General features: G+C 36.8%; 1 protein-coding gene across 4 annotated transcripts in view; it reads left to right on the forward strand.

Moving 5' to 3' along the window:
* Nucleotides 1-293: 293 nt before the first annotated feature.
* Ankrd30a (ankyrin repeat domain 30A) overlaps nt 294-19,155 on the forward strand; it is a 61,103-nt gene continuing 42,241 nt past the window's right edge. For all 4 annotated transcript variants that reach the window (XM_013033765.1, XM_013033766.1, XM_013033767.1 and 1 more), the window contains exons 1-9: nt 294-677; nt 2,082-2,196; nt 2,797-2,970; nt 5,384-5,490; nt 6,850-6,914; nt 9,629-9,662; nt 12,431-12,506; nt 15,885-15,945; nt 16,033-16,187. In XM_013033765.1, coding sequence (XP_012889219.1) covers nt 427-677; nt 2,082-2,196; nt 2,797-2,970; nt 5,384-5,490; nt 6,850-6,914; nt 9,629-9,662; nt 12,431-12,506; nt 15,885-15,945; nt 16,033-16,187 — 1,038 coding nt within the window. In that variant the 5' untranslated portion in view covers nt 294-426. The remainder of the gene's footprint in view (nt 678-2,081; nt 2,197-2,796; nt 2,971-5,383; nt 5,491-6,849; nt 6,915-9,628; nt 9,663-12,430; nt 12,507-15,884; nt 15,946-16,032; nt 16,188-19,155) is intronic.

Genomic DNA, 19,155 nt, shown 5'->3' on the forward strand with positions numbered 1-19,155 from the left:
ACCTGTACACACACACACACGCACACGCACGCACACTCCCCGCACACTGTCTCCTGCGCGGCAGCCCCTAAACCCGGCTCCCACCTGGACGTCCGTCCGAGCAGTCCGTCGGGGCGGGATCCTCTCAGCTGAGGCACAGCCGTCCCCTCAAGCCAACCTTCCCAAGTCCCCACAGCGGCCGACGCGGGCCGCTGGCGTCTCCGTGACGTCATCTCCGGGCGCGCACACGCGCCTCGAGCAGCCTTCCCGCAGAGCGGACGGGGGCGTGGGCCCGGTTCCTGGCGCTGGCTCTGCGTGGAATTTCCACCGAACCCGTTGGCACGCGGCCGAGAGGAGAGATTGCGGAGATTATCTGCGAGTGCGGTTCTGGGGGGTCTGGCGGGGGCTGGGAAAAGGGCAGGAGGCGGTGAGACGGACGCCGCCGCCATGAAGAAGATCTTCGGCTTCCGGACCAAGGGCCCCGTGCCCCTCGGTTCCTCCGGGGGCGCCCGGCCCCGGCGGAGCAGCGCGGGTTTTGGCAGCGGGACTGCGAAGAACCCGGGGGCGCCCGGGTACTCCGTCCACGACAAGGATATGGGAAAGATCCACAAGGCGGCCAGCGTGGGTGATGTGGCCAAAGTACAGCACATCCTTCTTCTGGGGAAAAATGGTCTGAACGATAGAGACCGAAGGAACAGGTACTAAATCGGCTCTGCCGGGGAGAGGGACCGGTGTGCGGAAGCCGGCACCTTTTTTCTAGGCACCGCAGCTGAAGGACCTGAGAGTCCTCAGAAGTCCTTTTCCTAAGGACCCTTGACGTTTTCCCTCTTCCGCACTGGGGTTGCGCAAACCTTGAAAGACTCAACTGCCCTCGCCTTGCTGAGCGAAACAAGGACAGCTGACTTCTGGTCAGAGAGAGAAAGAGAAGGGGCTGGAGGGGGACGGAGGGAATGAATGCACGGCGCCACCTGCGCGCGCGTGTGTGTGTGTGTGTGTGTGTGTGTGTGTGTGTGTGTACTGGGGCTTGAGCCACCTGCGTGTGTGTGTGTGTGTGTACTGGGGCTTGATCTCAGGGCCTTGTGTGTGTGTGTGTGTGTGTGTGTGTACTGGGGCTTGATCTCAGGGCCTGGTGTGTGTGTGTGTGTGTGTGTGTGTGTACTGGGGCTTGATCTCAGGGCCTGGTGTGTGTGTGGTGTGTGTGTGTGTGTGTGTGTGTATACTGGGGCTTGATCTCAGGGCCTGGTGTGTGTGTGTGTGTGTGTGTGTGTGTGTGTGTGTGTGTGTGTGTGTACTGGGGCTTGATCTCAGGGCCTGGTGTGTGTGTGTGTGTGTGTGTGTGTACTGGGGCTTGATCTCAGGGCCTGGTGTGTGTGTGTGTGTGTGTGTGTGTGTGTACTGGGGCTTGATCTCAGGGCCTGGTGTGTGTGTGTGTGTGTGTGTGTGTGTGTGTGTGTGTGTGTGTGTGTACTGGGGCTTGATCTCAGGGCCTGGGCGCTGTTCCTTAGATTTTTCACTCAAGCCTGACGCTCTGCTACTTGAGCCACACCTCCATTTCTAGCATTTTACTGATTAAGAAAAATTTAAATGCTGACAGTTACAGTTGTCGCATATCAGAAATAATGTTAAAAATGTGAGAATAGCATCTTAGTCTTGTTGAACAACATACTCTTATCTGCAAAATAAGTTACTTTTTGTACTAAACATACTACTTTATTTTGTAATAAGGCATATTGTTATACTTAATTGAACTGTTGTCTTTGTTCAGTAGTAATAGTTACAGCTCACAATTTCTGAGCCAGTATTTATGCTACAAATTATTCTGAATAATTAAAAGTATAGATTCTTCATTAAGCAAACCACTGGAGTCCTTGAGATAACTATTTTTAATCATAATTATATGAATAAGAATACTGATCACTAGGAAGTTACAGCACTTAAAGTAGGATTCAGACCCAAGTTGCCCTAAGTTCAAAGATGATACTTTCTATGTGAATAGGCTCTTCTAAATTGCATGCTACTTAATATTTACAATGACAGGAATCTCTATCTGTATTTTAGTTAGTGTTCTGTATTTACCTAAAAAGCCCTCTCACTTTTCACAGGACTGCCCTGCACTTTGCCTGTGTCTTTGGTCATTCAGAAGTGGTGACTCTCCTTGTAGAGAGAAAATGTGAGATTGATGCCTGTGACAATGAGAACAGCACAGCTCTAATTAAGGTATATAGTAACCAATAATTTAGTATGAGATGGCTTTGATTTGAATGAATTTATGTCATTGAAATATACTAGTAGAGCTAAGTGCCTATGGCTTACTCCTGTACTCCTACCTTCTCAAAAAACTGAGATCTAACTATCACGGTTCAAAGCCAGCCCAAGCAGGAAAGTCTGTGAGACTCTTATCTCCAGTTAAACAACAAAGGCTGGAAATAGAGCTGTGATGCAAGCAGTAGAGCACCAACCTTGAGTGACAGCTCCCAAGCTCTTAGTTCAAGCACTAGTACCAACATACACACAAATATAGGTATATATACATATATATGCACACACATACATAGATATATAAATATACATTATATTGCTATTTTGTATATATTATATATGATAAGTATTAATATATAATGTGTTACAGCATTTTAACAATGTAATACACTGCATGGAGTATATGTTTATGTTATATATTATGATGTAATATATACTTTACATATTATATAAATATTATATGTGTTATGTATGTATATATGCCAATAGATAAAATGTGTCAAATGTCTTATTTTTAATTCCCTGCATTTATCATGTTTCTGTGTGCCCTAATGATAGGCTGTACAGTGCCAAGAAGAAGAATGTGTCACCATTCTGCTGGAACATGGTGCCAATCCAAATATTCCAGATGCCAGTGGCAACACTGCTCTGCACTATGCTGTATATAATGAGAACATACAAATAGCAGCCAAACTATTTGCACATGATGCAGATATTGAAGCAAGAAACAAGGTATATAGATCCATCTATTTGATTCCTAAATTACTTTTGAGTTGGGATGTAGCTCAGTGGCAAAGCTTTGCCTAGCAAATGTAACATCCTGGGTTCAATCCCCAGTACCCAAACAAAAAATACAAAAAATACAAAAGACAAAAAATACAGTTAAATTACTTGAAATCCATTTCTTTTAACAATGATAATATTATGATGATTCATATTTAATCATTTAATTTCAGCAGGCCTGTGCAACTAATTATTTAATTAACAGTCTAGGATAATTGAATACAATGAATTACACACTTAATCAATGTTAGAAAAGTTATTACATTCTGGGCCTAACATTTTGGTAAAACATGATACTAAAGAAAGAAAAAATTTTGCAAATATGTGCTTTGGAAACACATTCACCTCCTCAGCAAGGGGGAAATGAAGGGCTATGAACTAAATATAGCCTATAGATGTACTTAATTTGCTTGCATAATTTGAGTCAATAATTTAATTTCAGGAACTGCTGAAGAAATCTGAAATTCCAGCTACTCTCGAGAAATTGAATGTGGTCTTTGAACCCACAGGCCTATTTAGTGCCTGTGCTGAGAGTAGCCCCTATATAGGTCACATGTGACCTCCATTTGCTGTCACCTACTTTAAATGATCTCTACAAAAATTACAGTTTACAACTTCTTTTTTTTTTAAATAGTATATTGTGAAGCACATTTTAGAGGTTTAAAGACAGTTTATGATAATTTATTAAAAAGAGGTATTTTCTGATGATCTTAGAGATAGGGCTGAATTTTAGAATTTAGAAGTTGATATTAAAAAGAAAAATAGAAGTTGGTATTTTGTGTGTGTGTGCACCAGTACTGAGACTTGAACTCATGATTATCAAGGCTAACACTCTACCACTGGGCCATGGCTCCACTTCCTCATTTTTGCTGGCTATTTGAAGATAGACTTTTCTACTGGGGCTGGCTTTGAACCCTGATCTTCAGATCTTAGCTTCCTGAGTAGGTAGAATTACAAGCATGATCCACTAGTGCTGGCTTTTTTTTTTTTCCTAAGATTTTCTCTACCTATAATATAAATAGTCATCCCCATTAGAATGAATCATTAGGACAGTCAAGGTTAAGTAGATTATGAATAAAAAGTTAAGTAGATTATGAATATTGTAAACAATAGTCTATCCCTTGAGCCCTAGTCCTTAAAAATGCAAGTGGTTTGTTTACTGGCTGTACTGGTTTATGCTAAAGACAATTCATATATATCAGCATTATAATTTTATTGATACTACAGTGTACCTTTTAAAACATTTATATTTTACCTAAAACAAAAAAATAACTTTATGGCCATTAAAATTGGAACCAGAATAAAAACAGTAGCATTATGTTTGGAACTAGAATTATCATTATAAAGGAGAATGACTTTATTGAGTTTTCTAACAGCTAAGAAAAGATCTTTATTATAGGAGAAAAATGTGTAGACCATTTAGTAATAAGTAGTTACAGTCCATTTGAAACCTATATCTTTTAATTCAGAGCCCATTTCTGTAGTGACTGATTTGGAGCAGGTTGGAAGCTGGTATCTTGGCAACATAAATACAAGAGAATCAAGCAATTTTGTAAAACCTGAACAAAACTTCGATGCTGTTGGAAAGATCTTAAAACTGCATCCCTGAAACTTGACTGTCAAGTGTATTAATGTACTTATCAAGGAAATGGTCATGGAATCTTTTTGTTGGGGCATGGTACTTCTGGAAAAGCAAATAAATACTTTTCAGAATATGGATTGAGAAGTCCTGCTCTATACATGATAACTTAGCTCATTAGGTTACTAAAATACTTAGAAGAGATAATACAATCTATTTCCTGCAGATATTCTTCATTTATATGAGGAACAATCATATTCCTCTAAAATACCATGGTAAATGCTGTCATACAAGGGAAGATTTGTAAAGCAATGAAGTGGGGTTTTTTTTCTGTTTGTTTTTGTTTTGTCTGCTGGTTCTGTGGCTTGAACTCAGGGCCTGGGCACTCATCTTAATTTTTTGTTCAAGGCTAGCACTCCAGGTAAACCTCCACTTCTAGCTTTTTGCTTTATTAATTGAAGTTAAGAGTCTCATGGCCTTTCCTGCCTTTGCTGGCTCTAGACTATGATGCTCAGATCTCAACCTTTTGAGTAGCTAGACCAATATGAGTAAGTACCAGTACCCTACCAGCAATGAAGAGTTTGACCTGAGTTTTTGAGAGGTTGAAATTTCATATTGCCAGTTTAGGCAGAAGAGGGGCATTTAAAGCCAAGTAGTGGGAGAAGGAAAAGAGACTACTGTATATAAACACTCTGCGTTATATTTATATTCATGGCACCATGTAGAAGATTTTACTTTCAGTTAAGAAATATATAATTTGTGAGTTATAAACTTGTCTTCCAGGATGATCTCACACCACTTTTATTGGCACTAAGAGAAAAGAAACAGCAAATCGTGGAATTTTTCATAAGAAATAAAGCAAAGACTTGTGCAGTTGATGAGCTGGAAAGGTATAGTACTTTAAAAAAAAAAAAACATTTTAGTGAAGTGTTCTCAAGTGATACTAATCACTCAAGCCAAAAACTTTAAATTAGTAGGAAGACAATTTAATTATTAGAATATAGTGAAAAATATCAATAGGCTATCAAGGAGAAAAGCAGTTATCTGGGCTAGGTAACATAAAGGACAATAAACAGGATTCAAGTTCTCTAATTGTTGACTGATTGTTATTTATAATCTGATTTTGATTGTCTTATGGTCCTATATAAAGCTATAGAGATTCATGGTTCTATATAATATGAACTGTGAGCTTTTTGATTTACTGTGGAACTTCTTAACACTTTCCAGATTTTTTTGGTTTTTTGTTTCGTTTTTATGTGCCAGTATTGGGTTCAGAACTGAGAGCCTGGGCCTGTCCCTTACCATTTTGCCTAAAACAGGTACTCTACCATTTATAGCTCCACATCCGGCTTTTTCTTTTTTTCTGATTTGAGATCAGTGTTTCATAGACTTTCCTGCAAGGGCTAGCTTTAACCCCCTTCCTCGTATCTCAGTCTACTGAATTCCTGAGTAGCTAGGGTTATTAGGTGTGAGCCACTGGTACCTGGCACCTTTCATAGTATTCTTCTACCTGTACTTCTTATATACTTTTCCTTTTAAAATGCTGTATTAAATATATGAGGGTTGCAAATCATTTTTCTTTTGGAGGACTGTGTTTCAAATTGCTTTCTTTGAAGAATATTGATGTTACATTATCTTTAACTGACTCCTATAATTATTGTTACCAGGTGATATTCAGGTTTTTTATTTTTACTTTCTAATGTAGTTTGGTATTTTTATTTTTAATTCACATGGACAGAGGGAAGATAAATAACTTTAGTTGGGTAAACTTTCCTTTAGTAAAGATAAGCCATTGGATAGTGACAGAGTGCCCAGGCCCTGAGTTCAAGCCCCAGAACAGCACAAAAAAATAAAATAAAAAATTTAAGAACCTGGTGAGCTGAAGCAATAAAACCTCTAATTTTTAGAAGACTTTGAAACTGAGAAAAATGATTCACCCAAGAGAAATGGCTGTTGGCTACAGAACTACAACTTGAGAGTTCAAGATACGTTCCATGTTCTCAAGCTAAACTAATGAATGTGCTGAGTTGTAGATCACTTAACCCATAAATGTTTCACTTCATTGTCTTCTCTAGTTATAAGCATTCTTAAAAATTTGAAGAGCTTAGACATTTGAAGCATATATGACATGGAGTTTTAATTTTGAATCAGATATTCTCTGAAAGACTTCAGAATTTAATATGTTTGGCAGGCATTTTTTGTATGAGTATTCAAATAGTAATTTACTTATCTTTTGTTTTTCTACATAGTAAAAGGCAAGTATTTTCTGACTGTGAAGAAAAGAGACTTAAAAATTCTGAAAATGGACATTCAGGTAAAATTTCTGATTTTAAATTTTTAAAAAATTACATTTGGTGGACCTGCCCTAGAAAAGTGTCTGAATAAGGAACTGAGCTGAATGCTGGTGGCTCACACTTGTGATCCTTGCTACTCGGGAGGCTAAAGTCTGAGGATCACAGTTTGAAGCCAGCCTGGGCAAGAAAGTCTGTAAGACTCTTTATCTCCAATAAATTTTTTTAAAAAGCCACAAGTGGAGCTGTGGCTCAAGTGGTAAAGTGCTAACCTTGAGCAAAAGCAACACAGGGATAGAGCCCAGGCCCTGAGTTCAAACTCCTGGACCAGCAAAAAAACAAAAAAAGACAAAAAAACATTGATCACAGAAGAACAATTTAAACAGTGTAGAATTACGCTTACATTATTTCCTAATTTCTTTTAGTGTAGAGTTTGGAATTATTATGAAATTATAATGTATAATCTGCAACACTTTTATTAAGCAAGATTTTTCATTTAAATTTTGTCCCTAAAATCATTAATATTTTTGTATAAATAAGAAAAGAGGGCTAGGATGTAGCTCAGTGGCAAAGCACTTGCCTAGCAAGTACAATGTCCTGGGTTTGATTCCCAGTACCAAAAAAGAAAAGAAAAAAATACACTTAAAAAAAGAGAGAGACTTTTAAGGCTGAGGTGCTGGTTTGAAATCTACCTAGGCATGAAAGTACTTGAGACTTTTGTCTCCAATCAACTAGCAGAAAGCCAGATAATGATACATGGCTCAAGTGGTAGAGTGTTAGCCTTGAGTGAAAATGCTAAGGGATAGCACCCAGGCCTAAGTTTATGTCCTGGTACCAACACACAGACACAAAAGAAACACTTAAATTAGTGTGCTACGTGTTTCCTCTATATTCACATTACAGCAAATCATACTTATAGAACTGAATTTTCTATTGGATTTTTTTACAATAAGCATTTTGCACTTTTTAAATGAACATTATTGTAGTTTATTATAGTTTTGTCACTAACTGAATTATGCATTTTCAGATTCTTCAGTTCAGGAGAGAATACTCATATTCTCTTACTGTGATTTTTAGTTATATCCACTTTTATAGTGACTTATGTCTTGCCGTAACATATGTAATATATGATAATAGATTCAGTAAATACCTTTTTTATTAATTTACTTCTTTAATTTTTTCTTGTTACAATGCTGGGAATGAAATCCAGAACTTCATGCATCCTAGGTAAATGCTGCATCACTGGGCTATACCCCTGAAACCTTAATACTTTAAAGATAATTTTCAGTTCATAGCACAACTGAGAGGAATATTCAGAAATTCCCCCATATACCCTGTGCTCTCCAAGCATAGCTTGGAGTGCTGAATAGTAGACATGTTACAATGGTGATTCTGAGATAATGACAGGTAAGTTCACCATTAGTGCTATATGTTCTGAGGATTTAGGCAAATGTCTGACATGTATGTATCATAGGTTATAATCAGAATAGTTTCTGTGCTCTACAAATCATGTGTTCTCTACATTTTTGTTCCTCATCTGCTAATCTCTGGTAACCACTGATTTTTTGATGTCTTAGAGACTCTTTTTTTTCCATAGTAATTCTGTAGTTAGAATATTGTAGTGAATGTTTTTTTAGTTTAAAATACTAGTTTTACCAGGCCCTGATGCAGTCCTAGCTACTTAGCCTGAGATCTAAAGATCAAGGTGCAAAGCCAGCCTGGCAGGAAAGTCCATGGGACTCTTATCTCCAATTCACTAGCAAAAAGCCTGAAGTGGAGCTGTGGTTCAAGTGCTAAAATCCCATCCTTGAGCAGGAAATCTAAGGATAGATAGCCCTGAATTCAAGCCCCAATACCAGCAAAAACAACAACCTCAAAAAAAAAAACTCTCAAATTTACTTGCCATTTTTATCTGTCATGGAATAAACCATTCCATAGGTAGGAGATAACCTCCTCATTTTAGGAAGATCTAGTTCTATTTCTTTGTCCTCCCCCTCAACCCCCCCTCCCACAACACACCCATAAGAATTAGACATAAGAATCTTACAGACTTGCCTGCCACTGCTGGTTCAGACCTTGATCTTCAGATCTTGAGTAGCTAAGATTTCAGGTTTGAGCCAATAGACCCTAACTAGGAGAGATTAGGAGACTAGGAGAGAGGGTTAGTGACAGCACTCTATATATCTCTTGAACTCTTCTCATCTGGCAGCTAGAAAGTCTTTGCAAGCATCTTTGTCCCTGATCTGTTTCCTCTATCTTGACAGGCTACTAAGTACAGTGTCTGTAGATATAGGTCCCATGTGATAGGATGTTTCATCCTAAACTGAAAATCTGGCTAAGCTATGTTGTGTCTTAACAAAATGAGTATACTGTCTTGTAATTGTTTCTAGTACCATTAGTCCAGAAAAACCGTATCTGTGTTTGAGATTGTAGGCTTATGGTTCCTGATTCGATTACCAATAATTGAGTCTGTCATCCTGATATATAGTTATAATTATGGTCACTGCACATAGCAGTTTAGACTTAGGCATCAGAATTTGATAAACTCCAGTATTTATTGTATTTGATAACTCCCAAGTAAACGAAGTAAGAGTTCTTAATTCATTAGTTGCCTACCATTAGTATAACTAATAATCATTCCTAATAGTCTCTCTAACTTTAGAGTCTTTAACATCTTTTGTTGTTCTGTGTTTTCTATTATTGATTTAAAATTTATTTGTACTCTTTTCTTTAATAGACGATGAAATTTCCGAAGATGATTCTTTAACCAGGTAGGGATTTATAGATTTAAAAAGTTATTGCCTAACTAATTGGTACATACACTTAAACTAAGATTTGTTGAGTTTTCTACTCTGAGCTGGATAGCTTATTATGTTATGTAAACATTATGTTTACATTTTGGGGGATAGTACTGGAATTTGAACTCAGAGCTTCACTCTTGCTAGAGAATTGTGAATCAAACCTTTTTTGTTTTGGTTGTATAAAAACAAAGTACAGTTTGTCACTACACTTGTCAAAAATAATAGGACAAACTAAGAATATAATCAGGCTGATTGAGGGAATTACAAATCAGAATTAATGTATAGCTAAACTAGATCTCCAAACCGATCAGATAGGAACTTCCATCTATGTATGTATTATGTGTGTAGGTGTATGTCTAGATATATTTCTTTTCATTGTGATATTTTCATACATGCACAAAATGTATGCCAATCAAACCTATCCCTTCTGTCATGTCTTACCCTCTTCTCTCTCTCTTTTTTTGTGCTAGTCCTGAGGTTTGAACTTATTGTCCATACATACACATGCATATATACATAATATATACATACATGGAAGTTCCTATCTGGTCAGTTTGGAGAATCTAATTTGTTTTTTGTTTAGGAAAGTGCTGAGACTTGCATTCAGAGTGCTGAACCCTCACTTACCTTTTACCACTTAAGGCTTTTACTTTACCACTTGAGCCACAACTCTGCTTCTTTATACTCATTTTAATCAGAAAAGGTTTTAGGGCAGATCTAAATTGGTTATGCCCATATGCCATATGCATTATATCAGCAATATATGCCAAGTTCTAGGGAAGAATCACTTTACTGAAAGGGAAGAATATCTATGTGTAGATGTTTTATTATTTTTGGAGTCAAAAATGTTCAAGGGAGTCTTCTACAGGTTGTTGCTTTTGGTTTTTTTAATTACAAGAACTGACAGCTAATGTTTCCTTTGAAAGCTGTCAAGAATTTGAACAACTGGGAAGTCTTTTAGCAGACAGGAATATGGGATTCTCTGTTGCTTTTGACACCTCAATTTATAGAAGGTGACTGAGCACCAGGGAACTGGAAGTACTGAGCACAGGAAACTAGATTTGTGGCCTATGGCAGATTCCCTCATCTCCATCTCTTTTCCGCTTGCTTGCTTGCTTGCTTTTTCTTTTCTGTTTCTCTCTCTCTCCCTCTCCCTCTCTCTCTCTCTGTCTCACTCTCTTTTACTCTTTTTCTCGTGTGTGTGCGTGTGTGTGTGTGTGTGTGTGCGTGTGTGTGTGCGTGCGTGTGCCAGTACTGAGACTTGAACTCAGAGCCTGGTCCTTTAGTTTTTTCCCACTAAAGTCTAGTACTCTGCCTCTTGGGTCACAGTACCACTTCCAGCATTTTGGTGGTTAATTGGGGATGTCTCACAGTCTTTGATGTATGGGCTAGCTTTGAGTCCCTGATCCTCACATCTCAGTCTCCTGAGGAGGACTGTAGGGATGAGCTATTGGCACCCAGCTTTTTTTCCAATTGTTTATGGCCTTCCTGTATATAAAGGGTAGGATTGGCTGGAAAATGAGTCACAGAGCTTCAGTTGGGTAGTTGATAGCAGGCCTGTGTTTAAGAATGGGTTGTTGAGATGCTATTGACTTACTTCCTAGGAGCAAAAACATGGAGCCCATCTCCATTTAGCTTGTCTGAGCCTGTCTTTTTAGGAATATGCACCTTCATAAAATTGAAGGTTTAAATATTGAGGAATACCATTGAGCCCTGCAGAAAAGGGATCTGGAATTGGAAACACAGAGGAAGATATTAGGATAGTACTTATGGAAACAACGGTACGACTACTAGGACTTTTGTTTTTCAAGCTCTCTTTCTCCTTAAATGTATGAGTAGCCTATGAAGGTTTCCAAAAACTTGCTAGATCTGGGCACTGGTGGCTTGTGCCTCTAATTCTAGCTATTAAGGAGGTTTATATCTGAAGATTCAGATTCGAAGCTACCATAGTCAGGAAAGTCCTTGAGATTCTTATCTCCAATTAACCAACAAAAATCCAGAAGTTGAGCTGTGGCTCTAATGTCAGAGCACTAAACTTGAGCAGAAAAGGTTTTGAGTTCAAGTGCCCATGCCAAAACACAAAAAATAAAATAAATACCAAAAACTTACTGGTTTTTGTCGACTTGAATAAGGCATGTCCTATACAGGAACTTTTAGAACTTTTAATGTGTCATTTTCTCCGAAAAGAATATTGCCAGTAACAGTATATATATTTTGTATTGTATACTTCTGTATATTTAACATTCAGACATTTTAAATGTTTCAAAATACTAGTGCTTATACTGTTTCATCAATTGTAAAGGGAAGCAATGGGTGTTCTTATTAGAAGATTTTGATACTAAAGAACTGAGACAGCCATATTTTACTCACCCAACTTAGTCTTTGAACAATGCCTGGTAGTTAACATCTTTCTATCTTGTTGCAAGTTACCACATTTTGTTTCAGTTCTGGGAAGAAAAGTCTTGTCAGCCATTAGTTGGGTTTCTAGTACAGTCTTCAGGACAATTAATTTGTGAAGCCAAATTATTTGTATTGACTGATATACTTTGATATGAAACTAACAGTCTTTACTGAACAATTTTACAAAACAAGAAATGGAGTCAGGAAGAGTAAAATGTTGAATTATATCAGTCAGAAAGAATCATTTAATGTATAGATAGCTAACTTTTCATTAGCTTTCCTTAAGCTAATGAACTCAATGTATCCATTTTTATTACCTATTTTTGTTCTAAAAATAGGCTTTCCAACACACCACCTGGTCCTGGTGACCCCTGGCCTTCATCAGATGAAGATGACTATGATTTTGATAATAAGGTAAAGTGCTCTTTTGTGAAAGTATTTTTCTTGCTCTTAATTAGTATTGTAGGGCTGGGAAGGTGGCTCAGTGGTAGAGCGCTTGCCTTGCATGCATAAGGCCCTGGGTTCGATTCCTCAGCACCATTTAAGTAGAAAAATCCGGAAGTGACACCGTGGCTCAAGTGGTAGAGTGCTAGTCTTGAGCTGAAGAGCTGAGGGACAGCACCCAGGCCCAGAGTTCAGGCCCCACGACCAGAAAAAAAAAAAAAAAAAGTAGTATTGTAGGGTTTTCTATTAAAATGTATCACTTGTTAGGTGCCGGTGGCTCAAGCCTGTAATCCTAGCTACTCAGGAGGCTGAGATCTGAGTATCATGGTTCAAAGCCAGCCAGGGCAGGAAAGTCTGTGAGACTCTTATCTCCAATAAAACCCACCAGAAAACTGGAAGTAGCGCTATGGCTCAAGTGGTAGAGCACTTGGCCTTGAGCTGAAGAGCTGAGGGACAGTGCCCAGGCCCAGAGTTCAATCCCCACAACTGACAAAAAATAAAATAAAATGTATCACTATTTTATATGGAATGTTGAGCAGATAAAACCCATTTTATAGATGAGCTGTAATTAGTTGAACTTCTGTTTTGCTTTTTTTTTTTTTTTTTTGTCAGTCATGGGGCCTGAACTCTGGGCCTGAGCCCTGTCCCTCAGCTTTTCAGCTCAAGGCTAGCACTCTACCACTTGAGTCACAGAGCCACCTCTGGGTTTTTCTGCCTATGTGGTGCTGAGGAATTGAACCCAGGGCCTTATGCATGCAAGGCAAGCACTCCACCACTGAACCACCTTCCCAGCCCATTTTGCTTTTTTACTTGGTAAATACCAAAGACTAATAAATACATTGAGAGAAAGGACTGGAAGACACATAGTGGTAAGTAAAGTATATGAAGGGCATCTTTTTTATAATAGATAAAACATAAAATTTGGCCAAGGATTGTTTGTGTCATAATTAACTACTGTGACTAAGTGGATGTAGTAGGTCACATCTGTATGTTTAGTGACTCAGGAAGTGGATATTGGAGGATTTAGGTTTTAAGCCAGCCCTGGAAAAAAGTTTGTGAGACCTCCATCTCAACCAGTATAAACTGGGCATGATGGCACAAGTACTTGGGAGGCATAAATAAGAGGATCATGGTCCAGGCTAGTGCACATATAAATGCAAGATGCTTGTGAAAAAAGAAATAATAGTTAAAATGGACTTGAAGTGTGTCTCAGCTACTTTGCAAGCTCAGGTTCTGGAGCTCAAGCCCAACGGCCAACAAAAACAACAGCAACAGCAAACAAAAATAAAATAATGTCCTGTAGTTTTGTACTTTTATTTTTCTTTCCTAGGCACGTTATTTTAGTACCATAATTTATAGGAGAGATTTTTCTCTATTTCTATTCTGGTTTCTGTGTTTATACTAACATAATATTAGAAATTGTAGAAATATACAAATTAAACATCCATCTCAAAATTTGTATTACAATGGAATTGTATGGTGTTTTCTAAGTCATCCATTGTGCATTTAATTGAAAAATTACATTTTGCAACCCAAAATACAATCAATTCTAAGCCAGAGACTCTGTAACAATGTGGTAAAACATTAATTTCTGTATTTTTTTAATTTTAGTTTTTAAAAATACTCATTCAATGTCCTGTGTCATAATCTAACATTTCAAATTTTATACATCCTTGTACCAGTTTACATAATTATTTTTAAGATCATACATCATCATGAGCTTGTGTAGATTAACAATATATTTTTGTGTGTCCTGCAGCATCTAAAATATGGCTTTATATGCAAGAAACATTTTAATATTTTAAAATGAATAAACAAACAGATAATGGTGTTCCAAATAATTAAAAATGTATATTATATATGAATATCATACATATATAATAAAATCCACTGAATTTCTGAAAGTGTGACTTAAATTATATTTCCTTCTACTCATCAGTATATAATATCAGGTGAGTTACATCAAGGAAATATCACATATAAAAATAGAATACAGTTTCAGTACGTTCTAGTGTCCTACAACTATGAACTTAGGTTATTATTTAGATTATTATGAGACCTATCCTGTGCTGCAATGAATATACCAATTTTTGTCCAAGTGGGAAATTGATGGAACATTATTTTTTCCATTGTTCTTTCCCTGTTATACCTGTGGTTTTACAGATTTCAGGTAGTCGCAGATAACCATGTCTAACTACTTGCATTATTTACCTTATAGTATAAAATTAGACTGTTAACAATAGTTTTTACAAAAAGATTAATGCTGTGGATCACACTTGTAATCTTAGCTACTCAGGAGGCTATGATCTGAGAATCATAGTTCAAAGCCATCCCAGCCAGGAAGGTTCATGAAACTCTTATCTCCAATTAACCACCAGAAAACATGAAGTAGAAGTGTAGCTAATGTGGTAGAGCACTAGCCTTGAGCATAGAAGCTCAGAGACAGTACCCAAGCCCTGAGTTCAAGCCCTGTGACCAGCAATAACAACCACCAAGTAATTATAACAAAATACACATCAATATTTTTAGGAATATATGGAAGAAGTCTTTCTTAGGTTTCTTTACAAACCCTATACTTAATATTTTTTCTCTTGTACCCTCATGTGTAATCAACCTCTAATTACTCCCTTCTCCTGTGTCTCTTTTTGTCTTCCCTTTTTCATATGATTTAACTCTAGCCTAAATTTCTCATTGCAGAGAAAATTTCTTCATTATTTCTTTCTTCAGTCCATCCCTGTATCCACTGTTGGCACATTTGGTTACACCTTTCTGTTTAGTAGCTGTCTGTGGCTTTCCTTCCTCAATCACTGCCTCACAAGATTCTTGGTCTATTTCCTCTTTTTTAGAAGGAGCCTAATATATATAATCCTTTGGCTTTTGACTTAATCCATAGTTTGCAATTCCAACCCATCTCAATAAGATTAAAAAGTAAGCTTCACATTTTTCTCTTCTAGAGGTAATTCATGCAAATGCAAATCCTAGAAACATTCAGAATATTAGATGTAGTAAATTTCTTAATTTTAATTTAGTATTAGTTTTTTTAAATACTATAGTAGGATAAAACTTCTGGTTATTTTGGTTAAAACAATAATCTCTAATTGCTTTTGCAGTGATTGAATAGCATGTTAGAGGTAGAGGAGTAACATTTAGAAGTAACTCTTAACAAATCTCTTATAATCCTTACTCCTTGAGAATATGTATGTTAATAAATGGCAGACATGATGTTATAATCTACATCTACATTCTGGAGAAATCTGCCTTTTATATTAGGCCATACAGTAGTGGTAAATATAACAATTATTTTATCAGTTTTGATCATTGTTATTTTCATGCTTTTTTAAATTCTAGAATGCTCCAAAAGTAAACTTAAAAGATCTATGGACTGCAGCACAACAATCCAGGAAAAATCGTAAGCTATTTGAAGACTGCCTATTATACTATTGCTTGACTTAAAAATAACAGATATTTTTTCACATAGTTTTTCTCATCGTCATAGAAACAAGATGTGACTTTAGGAAAGTAGAAACCAGAACTTTGTTTGACAACAATAATTCTGATAATGAAAAAGAAGATGTGGTTGAACTCCTTCCTAAAACATCAGTCAAAGTCCAGAGCTTTTCTCTTCCTTCCTCTTTATCACCTGATCCCATGGTAAGATAGTGTTGTTTTGTTTTGCTTTTTTTTGTCTTAACTGTTTTTCTAGGGCTCCTTTGCACATATATCTCTCCAATCTCAGTCTTCATTGTTATGATAGTCAAGGTTTTCAGCTGAGGTTTTTGATTGACTTAGTAACATTTTCCAAATATCAATTTTTTCAAGATTTTGATAATCTTGCTGAATTCTTCTTTTGTATCCTGTGGTATCTTCCTTATTCGAGCAGTTATTCATGCTGTCCTTAATTTATTGGTCACTCTTAAAATCATCCTTTTGAATTTTGTGAAATTTCATCCACTTCAGTGTCATTGAAGGCATTTATTGTGGAATTGTTGTCTTTTGGGGGAGTCACATTCTATTACCAGATTTATTACAATTTATTAATATTTAACTTTTATTATGGTTTCTAATTTGGTCTTTGATAAAAAAAATTATCTTAATTTTTTTTACTCTTTTGAGTATAATCTGGTAACTTTTAAGTATTTTTTAAAGGAAAGGGAAATTTTATAATTAAGCAGTTGAATTGAAATTTCTAGTTATGTAAATAAAGGAGTTTGTTTTTTTCTCTTACAAATTTTTTGTGGTAGCTAACATCAAACCCAAAGGCCTTGCATTCTAGATAAGTACACTATCACCAGAGTTGTAATCCTTATCCCTTAATTCGGAAAATGTTACATGCTCTGACATTCTTAAAGTAAAAACTTCTAGATATCATTTCTGTCTAGAGCTGTTCTGACTTGTCTTTTCCTAACAATATCTGCATATAAAAGATGTACATATCAAGTGAGTATAATTAAAATTTGTAACTATTTTTCATAAACGAGGTACCTGTAAATGGAATCATAAGGAAATATTACAACAGATTATTTAACATTATTTCTGGAAGATGATTATTTTATTTTTATTAAATTTAATATTTAAAGTTTTTTGTTGTAGTTTCTTTTGTTGGATATATTGGGTTTAGGTGGGGCTAGTTGTAAAACTCCAGGCCTAACTTATGCTAGGTGAGGGCTCCCCTGCTCTGCTGTACCTTAAGCTCAAATATTTACAGGTATCAAACTTTTTTCAAGTAAATTCTTCCATCTTCAAGAATCTTTTTAATTAGATTTTATTTTCCCTATTCTTGTTATGTGAATATTTGGTGCTTCTTGACAACATTGAAAGTCTTTGAAAAACACCGTATTACAGATTTGCTCTGCCACTGTGGTCCATTCCTAGCCATGAAGACTTATACATCTTCAGATAGGATAATGATTCCATATGTATGTATATGAGTATGTACAGAAACACACATACACACACACACTTAAAATTCTTTTTTTTTATGTTGGTACTGGAATATGAACTCATGTTTGCTAAAGAAACATTCTACTGCTTGATCCATTCTACTACTTGGAATTGTAACTGCACCACTATTCCCAGCCTGGTTTGAGGTAGGATATTCCTTTTGCCCATGCTGGCCTTGATCTACATTCCTTCTCTCTCATCTCTTCTGAATAGCTGGAACTATGGCTTTTTCCAGTTCTTAACTATCAAGCAGTGATAGTAAAAATAGGCTATAAGAAGTATTGCAGATGTTAATACTGGATTTTACAATTCTTTTTTACATCATATTGGTAATTCAAAATGCCTAATTCTGTAATTACATACTCTGTTTCTCTGCAACCTAAACTTTCTCTGTCTCTCCCCCCCCTCTTCCCTTTTCTCTCCCTCTCTCTCCTTCTCTCTCCCCCTGTCCCCCCCCCCACCACCTTAGTTTTTTGTTTTGTGATGTGTCTTATGTTGCCAAGGCTAGTATTAAATGCCTGGTCTCCTGCTTCAGCCTTTTAAGTAGCTGAGCTCCAAATAGTTGACATTAGAAGGGAATGCCACCAAGCCTGGCCTACAATTTAAAATTGAACATTTTATTTTATATTTTAATTATCTTCTCTGAGTGCCAGTGGCTGGTAAAATCCTAGTCACTCAGAAGGCTGAGATCTGAGGATCTTGGTTTGAAGCCAGCCCTGGCAGTCTGTGAGACTGTATCTAATTAACCACAAGTAAACCAGAAGTGGAGCTGTGAATCAAAGTGGTAGAATGCTAGTCTTGAGCGAAAAAGCTCAGGGACAATGCCCAGGCCCCAAGTTTAAGCCCTATGACTGACCCCAAAAAAACAACAACAAAAAAAAACTTCTAGTAACTTGGCAAATTGATATTTAAATCTTTTCACTAAAATTTATAAATTACAATATTTCATAATTAAACATTTGCATAGGTAATGAGAATATCTTTGAAACAAATACTGACATATATAATTGAAAAGTTATGTTCTCTCTCTTTCAGTTGAAAATTTTCAGAGTTCTTTGTCATTATTTCAGTATACTAGTTTATTATATTTATAAGTTTTTATCTTTTAAGCCAATATGCTTTCCATAAGTTGTATCTATTACTTCCAATGCATTCTTTCTGTCTTCTAATTGTTCTGTATGCCTCAAGTTTGATATGTCACAATCAGAAGACATTGATCTTGACCCTATCCTGGCTCTGTGTTAATCTGTCATTCATTTGTCCTATCAAAAATGAACTTATTGCTGGGCGCTGGTGGCTCACACCTGTAATCCTTACTATTCAAGAGGCTAAGATCTGAGGATCATGGTTCAGTCAACCCAGGCAGGAATGTCTATGAGACTCTTCAACTAACCACCAGAAAACCAGAAGTAGTGCTTTGGCTCAAGTGGTAGAGCGCTCGCCTTGAACAGAAGAGCTCAGGGACAGCCCCCAGGCCCAGATTTCAAGACCCACTACCAACAGGGGGAAAAAAAAAAGAACTTATTTTTTCCTAAATAATAAATAGCATTGAAACACTGAAGATGGATTCCCATCATCTTTCAGATCACCATTCAAGTCACTCAAGTTTTGTATTTTGTACTTGCTTATCATATTTCATCTCTACCAGGATTCACTGTCTCATCTTTATATTGAAATA

This window comes from Dipodomys ordii, unplaced genomic scaffold (genome assembly GCF_000151885.1).
Source record: "Dipodomys ordii isolate 6190 unplaced genomic scaffold, Dord_2.0 Scaffold176, whole genome shotgun sequence".
Classification (NCBI taxonomy): Eukaryota; Metazoa; Chordata; class Mammalia; order Rodentia; family Heteromyidae; genus Dipodomys; species Dipodomys ordii.